Genomic DNA, 16,719 nt, shown 5'->3' with positions numbered 1-16,719 from the left:
AATACATGATCTATCAATCCACATATTTTCTGCCACCACCCTGAAAAAAATATTTTTTTCTCTTTTCATTCCAGGAACAAAGCCTATCATTCAAGGCATCTATCTTTTTGATTTCAACAACTTTGCATTTTCTTTAAATAAATCACCCTAGCAACCGACATATTTGATTTTCTTTCCTGCCATGTTACAGAAATAAGTACTTAAGTCTAAGAAAGTACACTTGCTCAATTAGCCAACCAAGCCCACCATATTTTGGGGCGGCAGGTAGCGTAGTGGTTAGAGTGTTGTTCAGTATCCGAAAGGTTGCTAGATCAAATCCCCGAGCTGACAAGGTAAAACTCTGTTGTTCTGCCCCTGAACAAGGCAGTTAACCCACTGTTTCTAGGCCCTCATTGTAAATAAGAATTTGTTCTTAACTTATTTGCCAGGTAAATAAAGGTTAAATAAATAAATATCCTATCTGGCAGGAATGATAAATGACCTGTACTGGACCACTACAAAAAACATAGCAGTTAGCATGTTCAACACATCATGTGACCCCAGTCATTCACAACACACAAACATAGAAGTTAGCATTTTTAACAGAACACATGTGCTCCCAGTCACTCACAACACAAACAAACAGTGGTGACCAGAGGGAGGCTGTTGGGCAGTGGAGCATACCTGACCATGCAGAGTTTGGGTTGGTGGCCAGTGTGATGAAGTCCTGGCAGGTGTTGGGCTGCAACAGTGGGCTGTCGTCCAGACAGAGGTCAATGATGAGGGCCACCGCCTTCTCACAGTGCATGTCATGGTCCTTTCTCTCCTCCGCAGAACTCATCCTCCTCTGTGAGTCCCACACAGTCTCTAGCTTTCATCCAGGACTGGAGAAAGTGCCGGAGGGATGGTGGTGGTGCTGCATAAACAAATGTATGCAACTTGCCGCTCTCCTCTTGTTGTAACTCAGATAGAAAACTTGCCGCTCTCTCTGCCTCTCAGGCTCCTGGATGTACAGCCAGTCAGTATCAATGTTTGTGTCTGTGTGTGCATAAGAGAGAGTGTGTGGGAGGGGGCTTGATGAAGCAGTGGGACCCCCCAGGTATTCCTGGAGCAGGAGTGTTGCATCATGCCATATCCATGCTTAGAAAGAGAGAGACAGAGGGTGGAGAGAGACAGAGCGTGGACAGAGGCAGAGGGTGGACAGAGGCAGAGGGTGGACAGAGGCAGAGGGTGGAGAGAGGCAGAGGGTGGAGAGAGAGACAGAGGGTGGAGAGAGAGACAGAGGGTGGAGAGAGAGACAGAGGGTGGAGAGAGAGACAGAGGGTGGAGAGAGAGACAGAGGGTGGAGAGAGAGACAGAGGGTGGAGAGAGACAGAGAGAGAGAGGTCTTCCTACAGATATTTATCTTATGCACTCACTCATGTGTACGTAAATGTGTATAATGTAGAAGACTGTACATGTTACTTTGACTAGGGATGATAGGAGTCGCTGTATTTCAGAAATTCAACTCAAATGCTGTTTAAATACTGTACTCAAACACTGTACATGTCTATTTTTTACCATGCAGGTGTGACACATGAAAATTAGTTCTAAATTATTCCAAAAGTACAGTCCGCAAAAACACTGCCAGTTTTTTAACTATAGTATTACTACAGAATTTATACTATAGTAAACTATAGTATTTTTTAATGTGGGTATTAATGGAAATGACTATTTAAGTGTGAGAGAAATATGCATATGAATTGTGGTACATGGGCTGAATCACATGTGATATATAAACAAATTAATCAATTTGGTGTTGCTTTATTATGTAATCTATTTATTTCCAAGACTGATAATGATATCAAATACAGCTGCTAACCCACTCATGCTGCACCCTGCTGGTGACATAATACAGTGTGAAAGCAAAGAGAGAGAAAGAAAGAAAGAGAGAGAGAGCTAGAGAGAGAAAAAGAAGGAGAAATAGAGACAGAAAGAGAGAGGCTCTCCAGCCACAGAGGTTGGATTTTCAGTGTTCCGTAATCTGAGCCAGGCCTATAAAATCGGAGTCCAGATTAGGAATATATAGATTTATTGACAACTATTGCAAAGATGATCGCCACCACTCAGCAAAACATGCCCTCTGACATGGTAAAGTCACTTTACACACATTTTAATTCATTCTTCTATTCAATAGTATTGTTTATTAAATACTGTACATAGGAATCATCCATCTGTCTGAATTGAAAAGTCATACAGGAGAACTATCCAGGATCGATTTCCTCAGGAGGTATACAATTCAGTTATTACTGTCTAGTCTTGTGTTTTTCATGTTAAAGTCACGTTTCTGCTCAAATCTGTCTCCAAAGGTCTGTACGCTACCCATGTGCATAGATCTATACACTCTTAGAAAAAAAGGTACCCTCTAGAACCTAAAAGGGTTCTTCGGCTGTCCCCATAGCATAACCCTTTGAAGAACCCTTTCCACAGAGGGTTCTACATGGAACCCCAAAAAGTTCTACCTGGGACCAAAAATGGGTTTACCTGGAACCAAAAAGGGCTCTCCTATGGGGACAGCTGAAGAACTCTTTTGGAACAATTTTTTCTAAGCGTGTAGACAACAATACTTTATTTAAGTGTCTATGTGCTGCTGTTCATTTCTTGTCCTCATAGATATTGTGGTGATATTGACCTTAACTTGTTGGCAGGCTTATGCATTTCTGGCATCCAATCAAATGTAAAAAGAGAAATTCAAGAGAAATTGTAAACAATCTTATCTGTTTTTTTTAATGCTCATTGTAAGTTATCAATAAGGTGTTTCTCCTCTTTTAAACTCTCCTCCTCCATCTCTGTAGCATATAACTGTACTTTAATTAGTGAGAATGACTGTAACTTCCCAGTGGGATCTGATCTATGTCAGTTCTTCCTTATCTACTATGACTGCCTTTATCCAAGGCAGGGTCTCAGGGTTATCCAGTGAAGCGTTACTTTGAATCACATTAATTGATATGGATGCTATACTCAGCAGTGCTTCTAATTTGAACTATACCTAATGAAGTGCCACTGATAACTTTGTTCAAGTCCTTGATGACTTCATTTGTTGTCTGTTGTGCTAATGACATCTATGGTGCAATCTTCACTTTATTTTGTAACTCGACCTACATACATCTGAAGTTAGAACCTAACTACTGTAGTGGGTGTGTGTGTGTTTATGTGTGTGTGTATAAGTGAGTGCGTGCGTGCATGTGTGCGTGTGCGTGTGTGTGTGTGTGTGTGTGTGTGTGTAAGTTTGCATACCGGTATGTGTGTTTTCTCCATCAGAATGGTGTGGCCTACCATGGTCCTCCACATAACTGGAGAGGCATTGGGATAGCGTTGATGGTGATCCTGATGACCATAACACTGGTCATCCTGTCTGTCATCATGGTCACTTCTGGAAAAAGGAAAACAAGCTAGGCTCGGAGACAGATGCCAGACACATTTTGGGTGTTAAAAAATTATGAGACTACTGTCCCTCCCAATACCCCCACAAACACAGGCCTACTACTTAAAACAAAGCAATACATTTGGCATGCATTCTAAGTACAGAAGCAGATTAATGTAAAGTTTTTGGGGGTTTTGTTTGGCATGAATCTGTTTCCATATCAGCGTGGTTTACTGTAGTACTATGAACATTTGTACCATTTCCTCCTACATTTGTCCCTTTCCTCCTGCTACTCACCCCTCTCGGTCTCCATCTTTGTTGCAGATGAGTCTCTCCTGTTCCAGTGCTCCCGTCTCACTCTGAAGGACCTGGACAAAAAAGTGTTTAAAGTTCATGACCCCTATGTGACCAGGCTTCCATGTCAGAGATTTAATTTACCAAACACTGTCACGCCCTGACCTTAGTTATATATGTTTTCTGTATTATTTTGGTCTGTTCAGGGTGTGACGTGGGTGGGTATGCGTGTTTTGTGTTGTCTAGGGTTTTTTGTAGATCTATGGGGTTTTTGTAAGTCTAGGTTATTGTAGGTCTATGGTGGCCTGAATTGGTTCCTTTTCAGAGGCAGCTGTTTATCGTTGTCTTTGATTGGGGATCCTATTTAGGTTGCCATTTTCCATTTAGGTTTTGTGGGTTATTGTCTATGTGTTGTTGCATGTCAGCACTCGTTTGATTAGCTTCACGTTCATTTTGTAAGTTTGTTTAGTGTTCTTCGTTAATTAAAGAAGAATGTATTCACATCACGCTGCGCCTTGGTCTCCTCCTTACGACGAAGTGACAAACACGCATGTCCAGCCTTAAAAGTTTGATATTATTTTGACAGGCTGCCCACATTGTGTAGCGTACTGTACACCCTGTGGCTTCACTGTAACTTGACAGGTGTTGTGCATGATTTATGGAACATTCTGGCTACGTCTCAAATGGCACCCTATTCCCTATATAGTGCACTACTTTTGACCAGGGCCCATAGGGTGTGTGTGTTTGTGTGTGTAGGTACTCTTGTTATTAATACATGTTGATGTTAACATGTTGATCTGCATCTTAGCTGCACTCTAGACAAACAAAGAACTACCCTCAGGGGACTTCCTATACTCCTGCCTAAGGACCCCCTAGGCGGCCACCAATGCCTGTTCAATAATAGAACAGCTTCCAATTCAAAACAAAACCATGTGAGGCATTGACAAAAGGTTGCTCAGTGAATGAAAAAATCTAGTCACATAAATCAAATACATGTGTTACGAATCCCTTTGGCCCGACAGTCTAGGGGGGATGGTAATGGGACCCGTAACACAACTCATGCAAATTATAGTAGTGAAAACGTAACAGTGAGAACAAATAACACAGACAACTTAATTACCGTCAAACACTAAATGTTTATTTATAAACACACGGTAAATGGGGGTGGGGAAGCAGGAAAAGGGGCTGAGCGGGACCCAAGGAATGAAAGAATAATCCAAAAACACCCCTAAGCTAGACTAGCCTACTTCACAAACAGCTGACTAACTAACCAAAAATACAGGGGGTGGTCCGCCCAGTTCTAACTAGTGTTTATATAACAAAGTTTACCTACGGGTAGTGTATGCCCAAGGGCGACTTGTCTGGTTACCCCCTTTTCCCACCATCAAACAAACACTCAAACACCATAACCAAAACAATACTCACAGGTGGGGACAAAGTGACATGTAGATGCAAAACACACAAGCGATCTACAGACAGAAGGCATTTACAAAAGAGATTGAGCTCAGCTGGGGAGACAACTGACAGGGGTTTTAAACCAAGGGAAATGGACTGTGATTGGGTAAGGGAAAAGGAGCAGGTGTCTTCTGATTAGCGACTGATTGATGACTGATTGGGGAATGATTATTGTCACCTGTGAGTAGGGGAGAAGGAGAGAAAAGAAATACACACAGGATACACACAGAACACTTGTATCCGTAACACTCCCACCCTTAAAAGAGCAACCCTAGGGGGATTGCGAACACAGTATTTACAAAACATACAAACATCATAATTCTCACACACGAGACAAAGCATCTGCCAACACATTCTCAGAACCTTTTTTATGCTTTATCTCCAAATTATAATTCTGTACAATAAGGGCCCAACGCATTAGGCGCTGGTTCTGATTGTACATGCGGTGGAGAAACACTAAGGGGTTGTGGTCCGTATATACAATCACTGGCAGGGCACTGGAACCAATGTACACCTCAAAGTGCTGCAGAGCCAACAACAAAGCAAGAGCTTCCTGTTCTATTGTGGCATAGTTTGTTTGACATTTATTAAACTTCCGAGAAAAATAACACACTGGATGATCCACTCCACTCTTGTCCTGCTGCAGTAGAACAGCACCAGCACCTCTGGCACTAGCATCTACCTCAAGTTGAAACGGTTTTTCAAAATCCGGAGCAGCAAGTACAGGGGTATTACACAAGAGGGCTTTCGCAGATTCAAAAGCTATTTTACAATCCGGAGACCACACAAATGATTTAGCCGGACTGAGCAAATCGGTCAATGGAGCAACTACCGCAGAGAAATTTTGACAGAAACTACGGTAGTAGCCAACCATCCCTAAAAGCGGCGTAGCTGTCGTCTGGTGGTAGGTGCGGGAAATGCAGTTATAGCCAACACCTTGGCATCAACAGGGCGCACCTGTCCATGGCCGACCTCTTTGCCAAGATAAGTAACAGTAGCTTTTCCAAACTCGCACTTTGCCAAGTTCAGGGTTAGCGAAGCAGCTGCCAACCGTTCACATACTACCCTGAGAGAGTCAACATGATCTGACCACTCAGACGAATAAATCACCAGATCATCAAGATATGCACTACAGTTGGGTACTCCAGCTAATACGGAGTTAACCAGTCGTTGGAAAGTGGCTGGTGCATTTCGCATCCCAAAAGCCATGACTGAGTACTGTAGGAAGTTGTCTGGGGTTACAAAGGCAGAAATCTCCGAAGCACGTGAAGTTAACGGAACCTGCCAGTAACCTTTTAAGAGGTCCAACTTAGTAACATACTTAGCAGCTCCAATAGTGTCGATACAGTCGTCCAGTCTGGGTAACGGGAACGAATCTGGCATTGTGACAGAATTAACCTTTCGATAATCCGTACATAACCTGGACGTACCATCAGGTTTAGGAACCAGAATGCAAGGAGAACTCCAAGGGCTTGAACTTGGCGTAGCCAGGTCATTCTCCAACAAATATGTCACTTCATCCCTCATTATCTTCCTTTTGGAAGCGTTGATACGATAGGGGTGTTGCTTGATAGGTGTAGCATTTCCAACATTAATGTCATGTTCCAACACGTTTGTGCGAGTAGGAACGTCATTAAAGAGACATGGAAAACTGTGTAGTAGCCTCACAACATCGTCGGCCTGTCCGTCCGTTAAATGAACCAGACCTGACTGGATAGACAGCAGCATTTCTGAGTTGGGCAATCTAACGCACTGCTGCTGAGTATTGCGCAACTCTAATCCATCTCCCTCACCATCATCAATATGACAGTCCACTATCTATAGCAGTAGAAGCAGAGGAGACAGCAGTACCTTCCTCTAGTTTTTGAACTATCCACTTGGGTGATGGGTCGGGTGTGGTATGCTTTTAACATGTTAATGTGGCACACACGAGATTGGCGTTTTCTATCAGGCGTTTGAAGCACATAATCAGTTTCACTTAATTTCTTCTCAATGAAGTAAGGACCAGAGAAACGAGCTGACAGTGAAGATCCTGGAACAGGCAATAAGACCAGTACTTGGTCACCTGGCTGTAGTGGACGAGAAACAGCCTCTTTATCATAGTGTCTTTTCATGCTCCTTTGGGAGGAAGACAGAGCTTCCTTTGCAAGAGCACAGGCTTGGTGTAGGCGCTCCCGAAAGCGACTAACGTAGTCCAACACCTTCTCATCTCCTGTACACAACTCTTGGGACAAAAACTGTTCTTTAAGAACTTTCATTGGTCCTCTCACTGTGTGACCAAACACTAGTTCAGCCGGGCTGAAACCTAGGGACTCCTGCACAGTTTCACGAGCAGCAAACAAAACTAGAGGAACTCCCTCATCCCAATCTTTCTCAGATTCTAAACAATATTTACGTAGCATAGACTTCAGTGTCTGATGCCATCTTTCAAGCGCACCCTGAGACTCTGGGTGATAGGCGCTTGACACACGGTGCGTAATTGATAAGGATTTTAACACCTGTTTGAAGAGCTTGGATAGGAAATTGGTACCTTGATCACTTTGTACCACCATTAGGTAATCCGAACGTCGTGAAGAATTTAATTAAGGCTTTACTCACTACTGGGGCTGTAATCCTTCGCAGAGGAATGGCCTCGGGGTATCTTGTTGCCATACACATAATTGTCAACAGAAACTGGTTACCCGATTTTGTCTTCGGTAACGGTCCAACACAATCAACCACCACATGTTCGAATGGTTCACCTATGACAGGTATTGGACAAAGAGGAGCGGGAGGAATAACCTGATTTGGTTTTCCTGTTATCTGACATGTGTGGCATGTACGACAGTACTGAGCCACATCTTGTTTTAAACCTGGCCAAAAGAAATGGCGAAGGATCCGATCATATGTTTTTGTGATTCCTAAATGACCAGACCATGGGTGATCATGAGCAAGGGATAACACATTTTGTCGAAAGGCTGTAGGAATCACTATTTGGTAAACAGCATTCCAATCTCCGCCCTGCGTCATCATGGGATGTCCATTTACGCATGAGGAGATTACCATCAATGAAGTAAGCCACGTTTTTCTTCCTTTACCTCTTCCAATGAGACAACACTAGAAAAACATTTAGCAAGCTTGGTGTCAACCTTTTGGTTAGCAACCAGCTGCTCACGAGTGACTGGTAACTGTATTGCATCAGCAATAAGTTCTACATTCTTCGCTTCTTTCCTGGGCTGTTTGTCAGAGGTGATCAGCTTCCCAGAGGATAGCACACAACCCATCCTCTTGGTCATCCTCTTTGAACAGAACAGTGTTCGACAAATCTATCACGTCACTCTCTTGTCGTGCCTGAGCACGAGTGACAGCACAAGCGGGGAACACATGTGGATAACTCTGTGCCAGCTCATTGGAGAGAGAGTGGTCACTTTTATCCAATACTTCCAAAACGGGTACTACCTTTCCTCCGGCAATATCGTTACCCATTATAAAGGTCACACCTTTTACTGGCAACATAGGACGTACCCCCACTCTGAATATTCCACTGATTAACTCAGAGTGTACTTTCACAAAGTGCAATGGCACTGGAACAAAACCCATTTCAATACCCTGAACTAACACACTGGAACCACAGTATGTATCGTCGGATAAGGGCAACACATCAGACAATATAAACGACTGCGCCGCACCAGTATCTCTAAGGATTTTAACCGGAAGCTGAGACGCGTCGTCATTCGCTAGGGACACAAGACCCTCGAAAATGAACGGTTCATAACTACGGTCGGGGAACTGGGTCTTTCAAAATACATTTACCCTTAGGCACCTGTTTCGTTTCAGACCTCACAACCGTACGAATTAGACCAACACCTGTTGGTGGCTTGGCACGAAGAGGCATCCCTTGTTTACGTTTTAGCAGGAAGCAATCATTAATCATATGTCCCACCTTATGACAATAGAAACAGGGACGCTCATTTTTCTGGCGTGCTTGATATACTGCTGGCCGACTAGGGCTATAAGTAGGCAATTCTGTAACTCTACTCTCAGTATGAGCCGAAAACACACTCTTGTGCGTCAACACAAACTCGTCTGCCAACACAGACGCTTCTGACAAGGAGGATACTTTCTGTTCGTTTAGGTACACTACAATGCGTTCAGGTAAGCAATTTTTAAACTCTTCCAACAAAATTAACTCCCGGAGAGAGTTAAATCAGTTACCTTACTAGCAGCATGCCATTTATCAAACAGATTTCCCTTCTCTCTAGCAAATTCCACATAAGTCTTACTAGAAGACTTCTTATGAGACCTAAATCTCTGTCGGTATGCCTCAGGCACAAGCTCATAGGCACGAAGAACAGTAGCTTTGACCACTTCATAATTTAAACTGTCTTCAAGAGGTAGCGCTGACAAAACCTCTTGGGCTTTACCAGTTAATTTACACTGAAGTAATAGGCACCATACCTCTTCAGGCCATTTCAAGGCTACGGCTATACGTTCAAATACACAAAAATAGGAGTCAACCTCTGACTCTCTGAACAAAGGTACTAAGGCAATCTGCCTACTAATGTCAAAAGTGTTGGAAGCTACAGCTGGTGAGGACTCCTCACTAACAGTCGCTGCAGGCCTGAAGGCTAGCCTCGCTGTCTCTGCCTCCAGTTCCATCTGGCGCATTTTTAACTCTGCCTCAATTTTACCCATCTCCAAATCTAACTGCCGCTGTTCGTTCTTTTTCTGCCTCAATTTTACCCATCTCCAAATCTAACTGCCGCTGTTCTCGTTCTGCCTCAAGTTTACACATCTCCAACTGGAACTGCCGCTGTTCTCGTTCTGCCTCAAGTTGGAACTGTATGGAACGGACATCCCTCCTGGCATCACCGGTTGAAAGTGGGGAGAGTGGATCAAAACGGGGCAATGTGGCAGGTGCTTTAGCCTCGCCCCCAGACACCACTGGGCTTAGAGGAGCAGCAACATCCCCTACAGGGGTAGTAGGCTCAGGCAGCGGTAATACAAGCACCTGCTCTTCCAACAAAACTTTTAACACTAGTTGTTTAACCTCCGCTTTAACTAAACCCGGCGGCATCGATACCGAATAATGGTCAGCCAAGGTCATTAAATCTACCCTACGACATCTATCAAAAACCTCCCACGAAGGGTTATCCAAAAAGGACTTCAAATCAAAAGTAGCCATCTTGAACTACCACACAAGAGCCAACCAAAATAGCAAACACTAATGCTACTTCAGCTACAGCGCTCAACACTGAACTATACCACTACAACAATTTGCATAAGCGGTATGGGTGTCAATAAAGACAGATCCTGGACTGAGCCCCCACTTATGTTACGAATCCCTTTGGCCCGACAGTCTAGGGGGGATGGTAATGGGACCCGTAACACAACTCATGCAAATTATAGTAGTGAAAACGTAACAGTGAGAACAAAATAACCACAGACAACTTAATTACCGTCAAACACTAAATGTTTATTTATAAACACACGGTAATGGGGGTGGGAAGCAGGAAAAGGGGCTGAGCGGGACCCAAGGAATGAAAGAATAATTCAAAAACACCCCTAAGCTAGACTAGCCTACTTCACAAACAGCTAACTAACTAACCAAAAATACAGGGGGTGGTCCGCCCAGTTCTAACTAGTGTTTATATAACAATGTTTAACTACGGGTAGTGTATGCCCAAGGGCGAACTTGTCTGGTTACCCCCTTTTCCCACCATCAAACAAACACTCAAACACCATAACCAAAACAATACTCACAGGTGGGGACAAAGTGACATGTAGATGCAAACACACAAGCGATCTACAGACAGAAGGCATTTACAAAAGAGATTGAGCTGAGCTGGGGAGACAACAACTGACAGGGGTTTTAAACCAAGGGAAATGGACTGTGATTGGGTAAGGGAAAAGGAGCAGGTGTCTTCTGATTAGCGACTGATTGATGACTGATTGGGGAATGATTATTGTCACCTGTGAGTAGGGGAGAAGGAGAGAAAAGAAATACACACAGGATACACACAGAACACTTGTATCCGTAACACTCCCACCCTTAAAAGAGCAACCCTAGGGGGATTGCGAACACAGTATTTACAAAACATACAAACATCATAATTCTCACACACGAGACAAAGCATCTGCCAACACATTCTCAGAACCTTTTTTATGCTTTATCTCCAAATTATAATTCTGTACAATAAGGGCCCAACGCATTAGGCGCTGGTTCTGATTGTACATGCGGTGGAGAAACACTAAGGGGTTGTGGTCCGTATATACAATCACGGGTAGGGCACTGGAACCAATGTACACCTCAAAGTACTGCAGAGCCAACAACAAAGCAAGAGCTTCCTGTTCTATTGTGGCATAGTTTGTTTGACATTTATTAAACTTCCGAGAAAAATAACACACTGGATGATCCACTCCACTCTTGTCCTGCTGCAGTAGAACAGCACCAGCACCTCTGGCACTAGCATCTACCTCAAGTTGAAACGGTTTTTCAAAATCCGGAGCAGCAAGTACAGGGGTATTACACAAGAGGGCTTTCGCAGATTCAAAAGCTATTTTACAATCCGGAGACCACACAAATGATTTAGCCGGACTGAGCAAATCGGTCAATGGAGCAACTACCGCAGAGAAATTTTGACAGAAACTACGGTAGTAGCCAACCATCCCTAAGAATCGGCGTAGCTGTCGTCTGGTGGTAGGTGCGGGAAATGCAGTTATAGCCAACACCTTGGCATCAACAGGGCGCACCTGTCCATGGCCGACCTCTTTGCCAAGATAAGTAACAGTAGCTTTTCCAAACTCGCACTTTGCCAAGTTCAGGGTTAGCGAAGCAGCTGCCAACCGTTCACATACTACCCTGAGAGAGTCAACATGATCTGACCACTCAGACGAATAAATCACCAGATCATCAAGATAAGCACTACAGTTGGGTACTCCAGCTAATACGGAGTTAACCAGTCGTTGGAAAGTGGCTGGTGCATTTCGCATCCCAAAAGCCATGACTGAGTACTGTAGGAAGTTGTCTGGGGTTACAAAGGCAGAAATCTCCGAAGCACGTGAAGTTAACGGAACCTGCCAGTAACCTTTTAAGAGGTCCAACTTAGTAACATACTTAGCAGCACCAATAGTGTCGATACAGTCGTCCAGTCTGGGTAACGGGAACGAATCTGGCATTGTGACAGAATTAACCTTTCGATAATCCGTACATAACCTGGACGTACCATCAGGTTTAGGAACCAGAATGCAAGGAGAACTCCAAGGGCTTGAACTTGGCGTAGCCAGGTCATTCTCCAACAAATATGTCACTTCATCCCTCATTATCTTCCTTTTGGAAGCGTTGATACGATAGGGGTGTTGCTTGATAGGTGTAGCATTTCCAACATTAATGTCATGTTCCAACACGTTTGTGCGAGTAGGAACGTCATTAAAGAGACATGGAAAACTGTGTAGTAGCCTCACAACATCGTCGGCCTGTCCGTCCGTTAAATGAACCAGACCTGACTGGATAGACAGCAGCATTTCTGAGTTGGGCAATCTAACGCACTGCTGCTGAGTATTGCGCAACTCTAATCCATCTCCCTCACCATCATCAATATGACAGTCCATTACTATAGCAGTAGAAGCAGAGGAGACAGCAGTACCTTCCTCTATTTTTGAACTATCCACTTGGGTGACGGGTCGGGTGTGGTAGGCTTTTAACATGTTAATGTGGCACACACGCGATTGGCGTTTTCTATCAGGCGTTTGAAGCACATAATCAGTTTCACTCAATTTCTTCTCAATGAAGTAAGGACCAGAGAAACGAGCTGACAGTGAAGATCCTGGAACAGGCAATAACACCAGTACTTGGTCACCTGGCTGTAGTGGACGAGAAACAGCCTCTTTATCATAGTGTCTTTTCATGCTCCTTTGGGAGGAAGACAGAGCTTCCTTTGCAAGAGCACAGGCTTGGTGTAGGCGCTCCCGAAAGCGACTAACGTAGTCCAACACATTTTCATCTCCTGTACACAACTCTTGGGACAAAAACTGTTCTTTAAGAACTTTCATTGGTCCTCTCACTGTGTGACCAAACACTAGTTCAGCCGGGCTGAAACCTAGGGACTCCTGTACAGTTTCACGAGCAGCAAACAAAACTAGAGGAACTCCCTCATCCCAATCTTTCTCAGATTCTAAACAATATTTACGTAGCATAGACTTCAGTGTCTGATGCCATCTTTCAAGCGCACCCTGAGACTCTGGGTGATAGGCGCTTGACACACGGTGCGTAATTGATAAGGATTTTAACACCTGTTTGAAGAGTTTGGATAGGAAATTGGTACCTTGATCACTTTGTACCACCATAGGTAATCCGAATGTCGTGAAGAATTTTATTAAGGCTTTACTCACTACCGGGGCTGTAATCCTTCGCATAGGAATGGCCTCGGGGTATCTTGTTGCCATACACATAATTGTCAACAGAAACTGGTTACCCGATTTTGTCTTCGGTAACGGTCCAACACAATCAACCACCACATGTTCGAATGGTTCACCTATGACAGGTATTGGACAAAGAGGAGCGGGAGGAATAACCTGATTTGGTTTTCCTGTTATCTGACATGTGTGGCATGTACGACAGTACTGAGCCACATCTTGTTTTAAACCTGGCCAAAAGAAATGGCGAAGGATCCGATCATATGTTTTTGTGATTCCTAAATGACCAGACCATGGGTGATCATGAGCAAGGGATAACACATTTTGTCGAAAGGCTGTAGGAATCACTATTTGGTAAACAGCATTCCAATCTCCGCCCGCGTCATCATGGGATGTCCATTTACGCATGAGGAGATTACCATCAATGAAGTAAGCCACGTTTTTCTCCTTTACCTCTTCCAATGAGACAACACTAGAAAAACATTTAGCAAGCTTGGTGTCAACCTTTTGGTTAGCAACCAGCTGCTCACGAGTGACTGGTAACTGTATTGCATCAGCAATAAGTTCTTCATTCTTCTCTTCTTTCCTGGGCTGTTTGTCAGAGGTGATCAGCTTCCCAGAGATAGCACACAACCCATCCTCTTGGTCATCCTCTTTGAACAGAACAGTTTTCGACAAATCTATCACGTCACTCTCTTGTCGTGCCTGAGCACGAGTGACAGCACAAGCGGGGAACACATGTGGATAACTCTGTGCCAGCTCATTGGAGAGAGAGTGGTCACTTTTATCCATTACCTCCAAAACGGGTACTACCTTTCCTCCGGCAATATCGTTACCCATTATAAAGGTCACACCTTTTACTGGCAACCTAGGACGTACCCCCACTCTGAATATTCCACTGATTAACTCAGAGTGTACTTTCACAAAGTGCAATGGCACTGGAACAAAACCCATTTCAATACCCTGAACTAACACACTGGAACCACAGTATGTATCGTCGGATAAGGGCAACACATCAGACAATATAAACGACTGCGCCGCACCAGTATCTCTAAGGATTTTAACCGGACGCTGAGACGCTTCGTCATTCGCTAGGGACACAAACCCCTCGAAAATGAACGGTTCATAACTACGGTCGGGAACTGGGTCTTTCAAAATACATTTACCCTTAGGCACCTGTTTCGTTTCAGACCTCACAACCGTACGAATTAGACCAACACCTGTTGGTGGCTTGGCACGAAGAGGCATCCCTTGTTTACGTTTTAGCAGGAAGCAATCATTAATCATATGTCCCACCTTATGACAATAGAAACAGGGACGCTCATTTTTCTGGCGTGCTTGATATACTGCTGGCCGACTAGGGCTATAAGTAGGCAATTCTGTAACTCTACTCTCAGTATGAGCCGAAAACACACTCTTGTGCGTCAACACAAACTCGTCTGCCAACACAGACGCTTCGGACAGGGAGGATACTTTCTGTTCGTTTAGGTACACTACAATGCGTTCAGGTAAGCAATTTTTAAACTCTTCCAACAAAATTAACTCCCGGAGAGAGTTAAAATCAGTTACCTTGCTAGCAGCATGCCATTTATCAAACAGATTTCCCTTCTCTCTAGCAAATTCCACATAAGTCTTACTAGAAGACTTCTTATGAGACCTAAATCTCTGTCGGTATGCCTCAGGCACAAGCTCATAGGCACGAAGAACAGTAGCTTTGACCACTTCATAATTTAAACTGTCTTCAAGAGGTAGCGCTGACAAAACCTCTTGGGCTTTACCAGTTAATTTACACTGAAGTAATAGGCACCATACCTCTTCAGGCCATTTCAAGGCTACGGCTATACGTTCAAATACACAAAAATAGGAGTCAACCTCTGACTCTCTGAACAAAGGTACTAAGGCAATCTGCCTACTAATGTCAAAAGTGTTGGAAGCTACAGCTGGTGAGGACTCCTCACTAACAGTCGCTGCAGGCCTGAAGGCTAGCCTCGCTGTCTCTGCCTCCAGTTCCATCTGGCGCATTTTTAACTCTGCCTCAATTTTACCCATCTCCATATCTAACTGCCGCTGTTCTCGTTCTTTTTCTGCCTCAAGTTTACACATCTCCAACTGGAACTGCCGCTGTTCTCGTTCTGCCTCAAGTTTACACATCTCCAACTGGAACTGCCGCTGTTCTCGTTCTGCCTCAAGTTGGAACTGTATGGAACGGACATCCCTCCTGGCATCACCGGTTGAAAGTGGGGAGAGTGGATCAAAACGGGGCAATGTGGCAGGTGCTTTAGCCTCGCCCCCAGACACCACTGGGCTTAGAGGAGCAGCAACATCCCCTACAGGGGTAGTAGGCTCAGGCAGCGGTAATACAAGCACCTGCTCTTCCAACAAAACTTTTAACACTAGTTGTTTAACCTCCGCTTTAACTAAACCCGGCGGCATCGATACCGAATAATGGTCAGCCAAGGTCATTAAATCTACCCTACGACATCTATCAAAAACCTCCCACGAAGGGTTATCCAAAAAGGACTTCAAATCAAAAGTAGCCATCTTGAACTACCACACAAGAGCCAACCAAAATAGCAAACACTAATGCTACTTCAGCTACAGCGCTCAACACTGAACTATACCACTACAACAATTTGCATAAGCGGTATGGGTGTCAATAAAGACAGATCCTGGACGAGCCCCCACTTATGTTACGAATCCCTTTGGCCCGACAGTCTAGGGGGGATGGTAATGGGACCCGTAACACAACTCATGCAAATTATAGTAGTGAAAACGTAACAGTGAGAACAAATAACACAGACAACTTAATTACCGTCAAACACTAAATGTTTATTTATAAACACACGGTAAATGGGGGTGGGGAAGCAGGAAAAGGGGCTGAGCGGGACCCAAGGAATGAAAGAATAATAATTCAAAAACACCCCTAAGCTAGACTAGCCTACTTCACAAACAGCTAACTAACTAACCAAAAATACAGGGGGTGGTCCGCCCAGTTCTAACTAGTGTTTTTAACAATGTTTAACTACGGGTAGTGTAGCCCAAGGGCAACTTGTCTGGTTACCCCCTTTTCCCACCATCAAACAAACACTCAAACACCATAACCAAAACAATACTCACAGGTGGGGACAAAGTGACATGTAGATGCAAACACACAAGCGATCTACAGACAGAAGGCATTTACAAAAGAGATTGAG

The 16,719-nt window shown here is 44.1% G+C and overlaps 1 protein-coding gene across 1 annotated transcript in view; it reads right to left on the bottom strand.

Moving 5' to 3' along the window:
* LOC120064758 (synaptotagmin-6-like) overlaps positions 1-15,958 on the bottom strand; it is a 76,289-nt gene extending 60,331 nt beyond the window's left edge. The window contains exons 1-3 of the mRNA XM_039015369.1: positions 15,488-15,958; positions 14,030-14,230; positions 664-826 (exon numbers count right to left, since the gene is read on the bottom strand). Of these exons, the coding sequence (XP_038871297.1) occupies positions 664-826; positions 14,030-14,230; positions 15,488-15,958 (835 nt within the window). The remainder of the gene's footprint in view (positions 1-663; positions 827-14,029; positions 14,231-15,487) is intronic.
* Positions 15,959-16,719: the final 761 nt, after the last annotated feature.

Source organism: Salvelinus namaycush, chromosome 20 (genome assembly GCF_016432855.1).
Source record: "Salvelinus namaycush isolate Seneca chromosome 20, SaNama_1.0, whole genome shotgun sequence".
Taxonomy (NCBI): Eukaryota; Metazoa; Chordata; class Actinopteri; order Salmoniformes; family Salmonidae; genus Salvelinus; species Salvelinus namaycush.
Note: the sequence above shows the minus strand (reverse complement) of the source record. Positions and strands in the feature narration are given on the sequence as shown.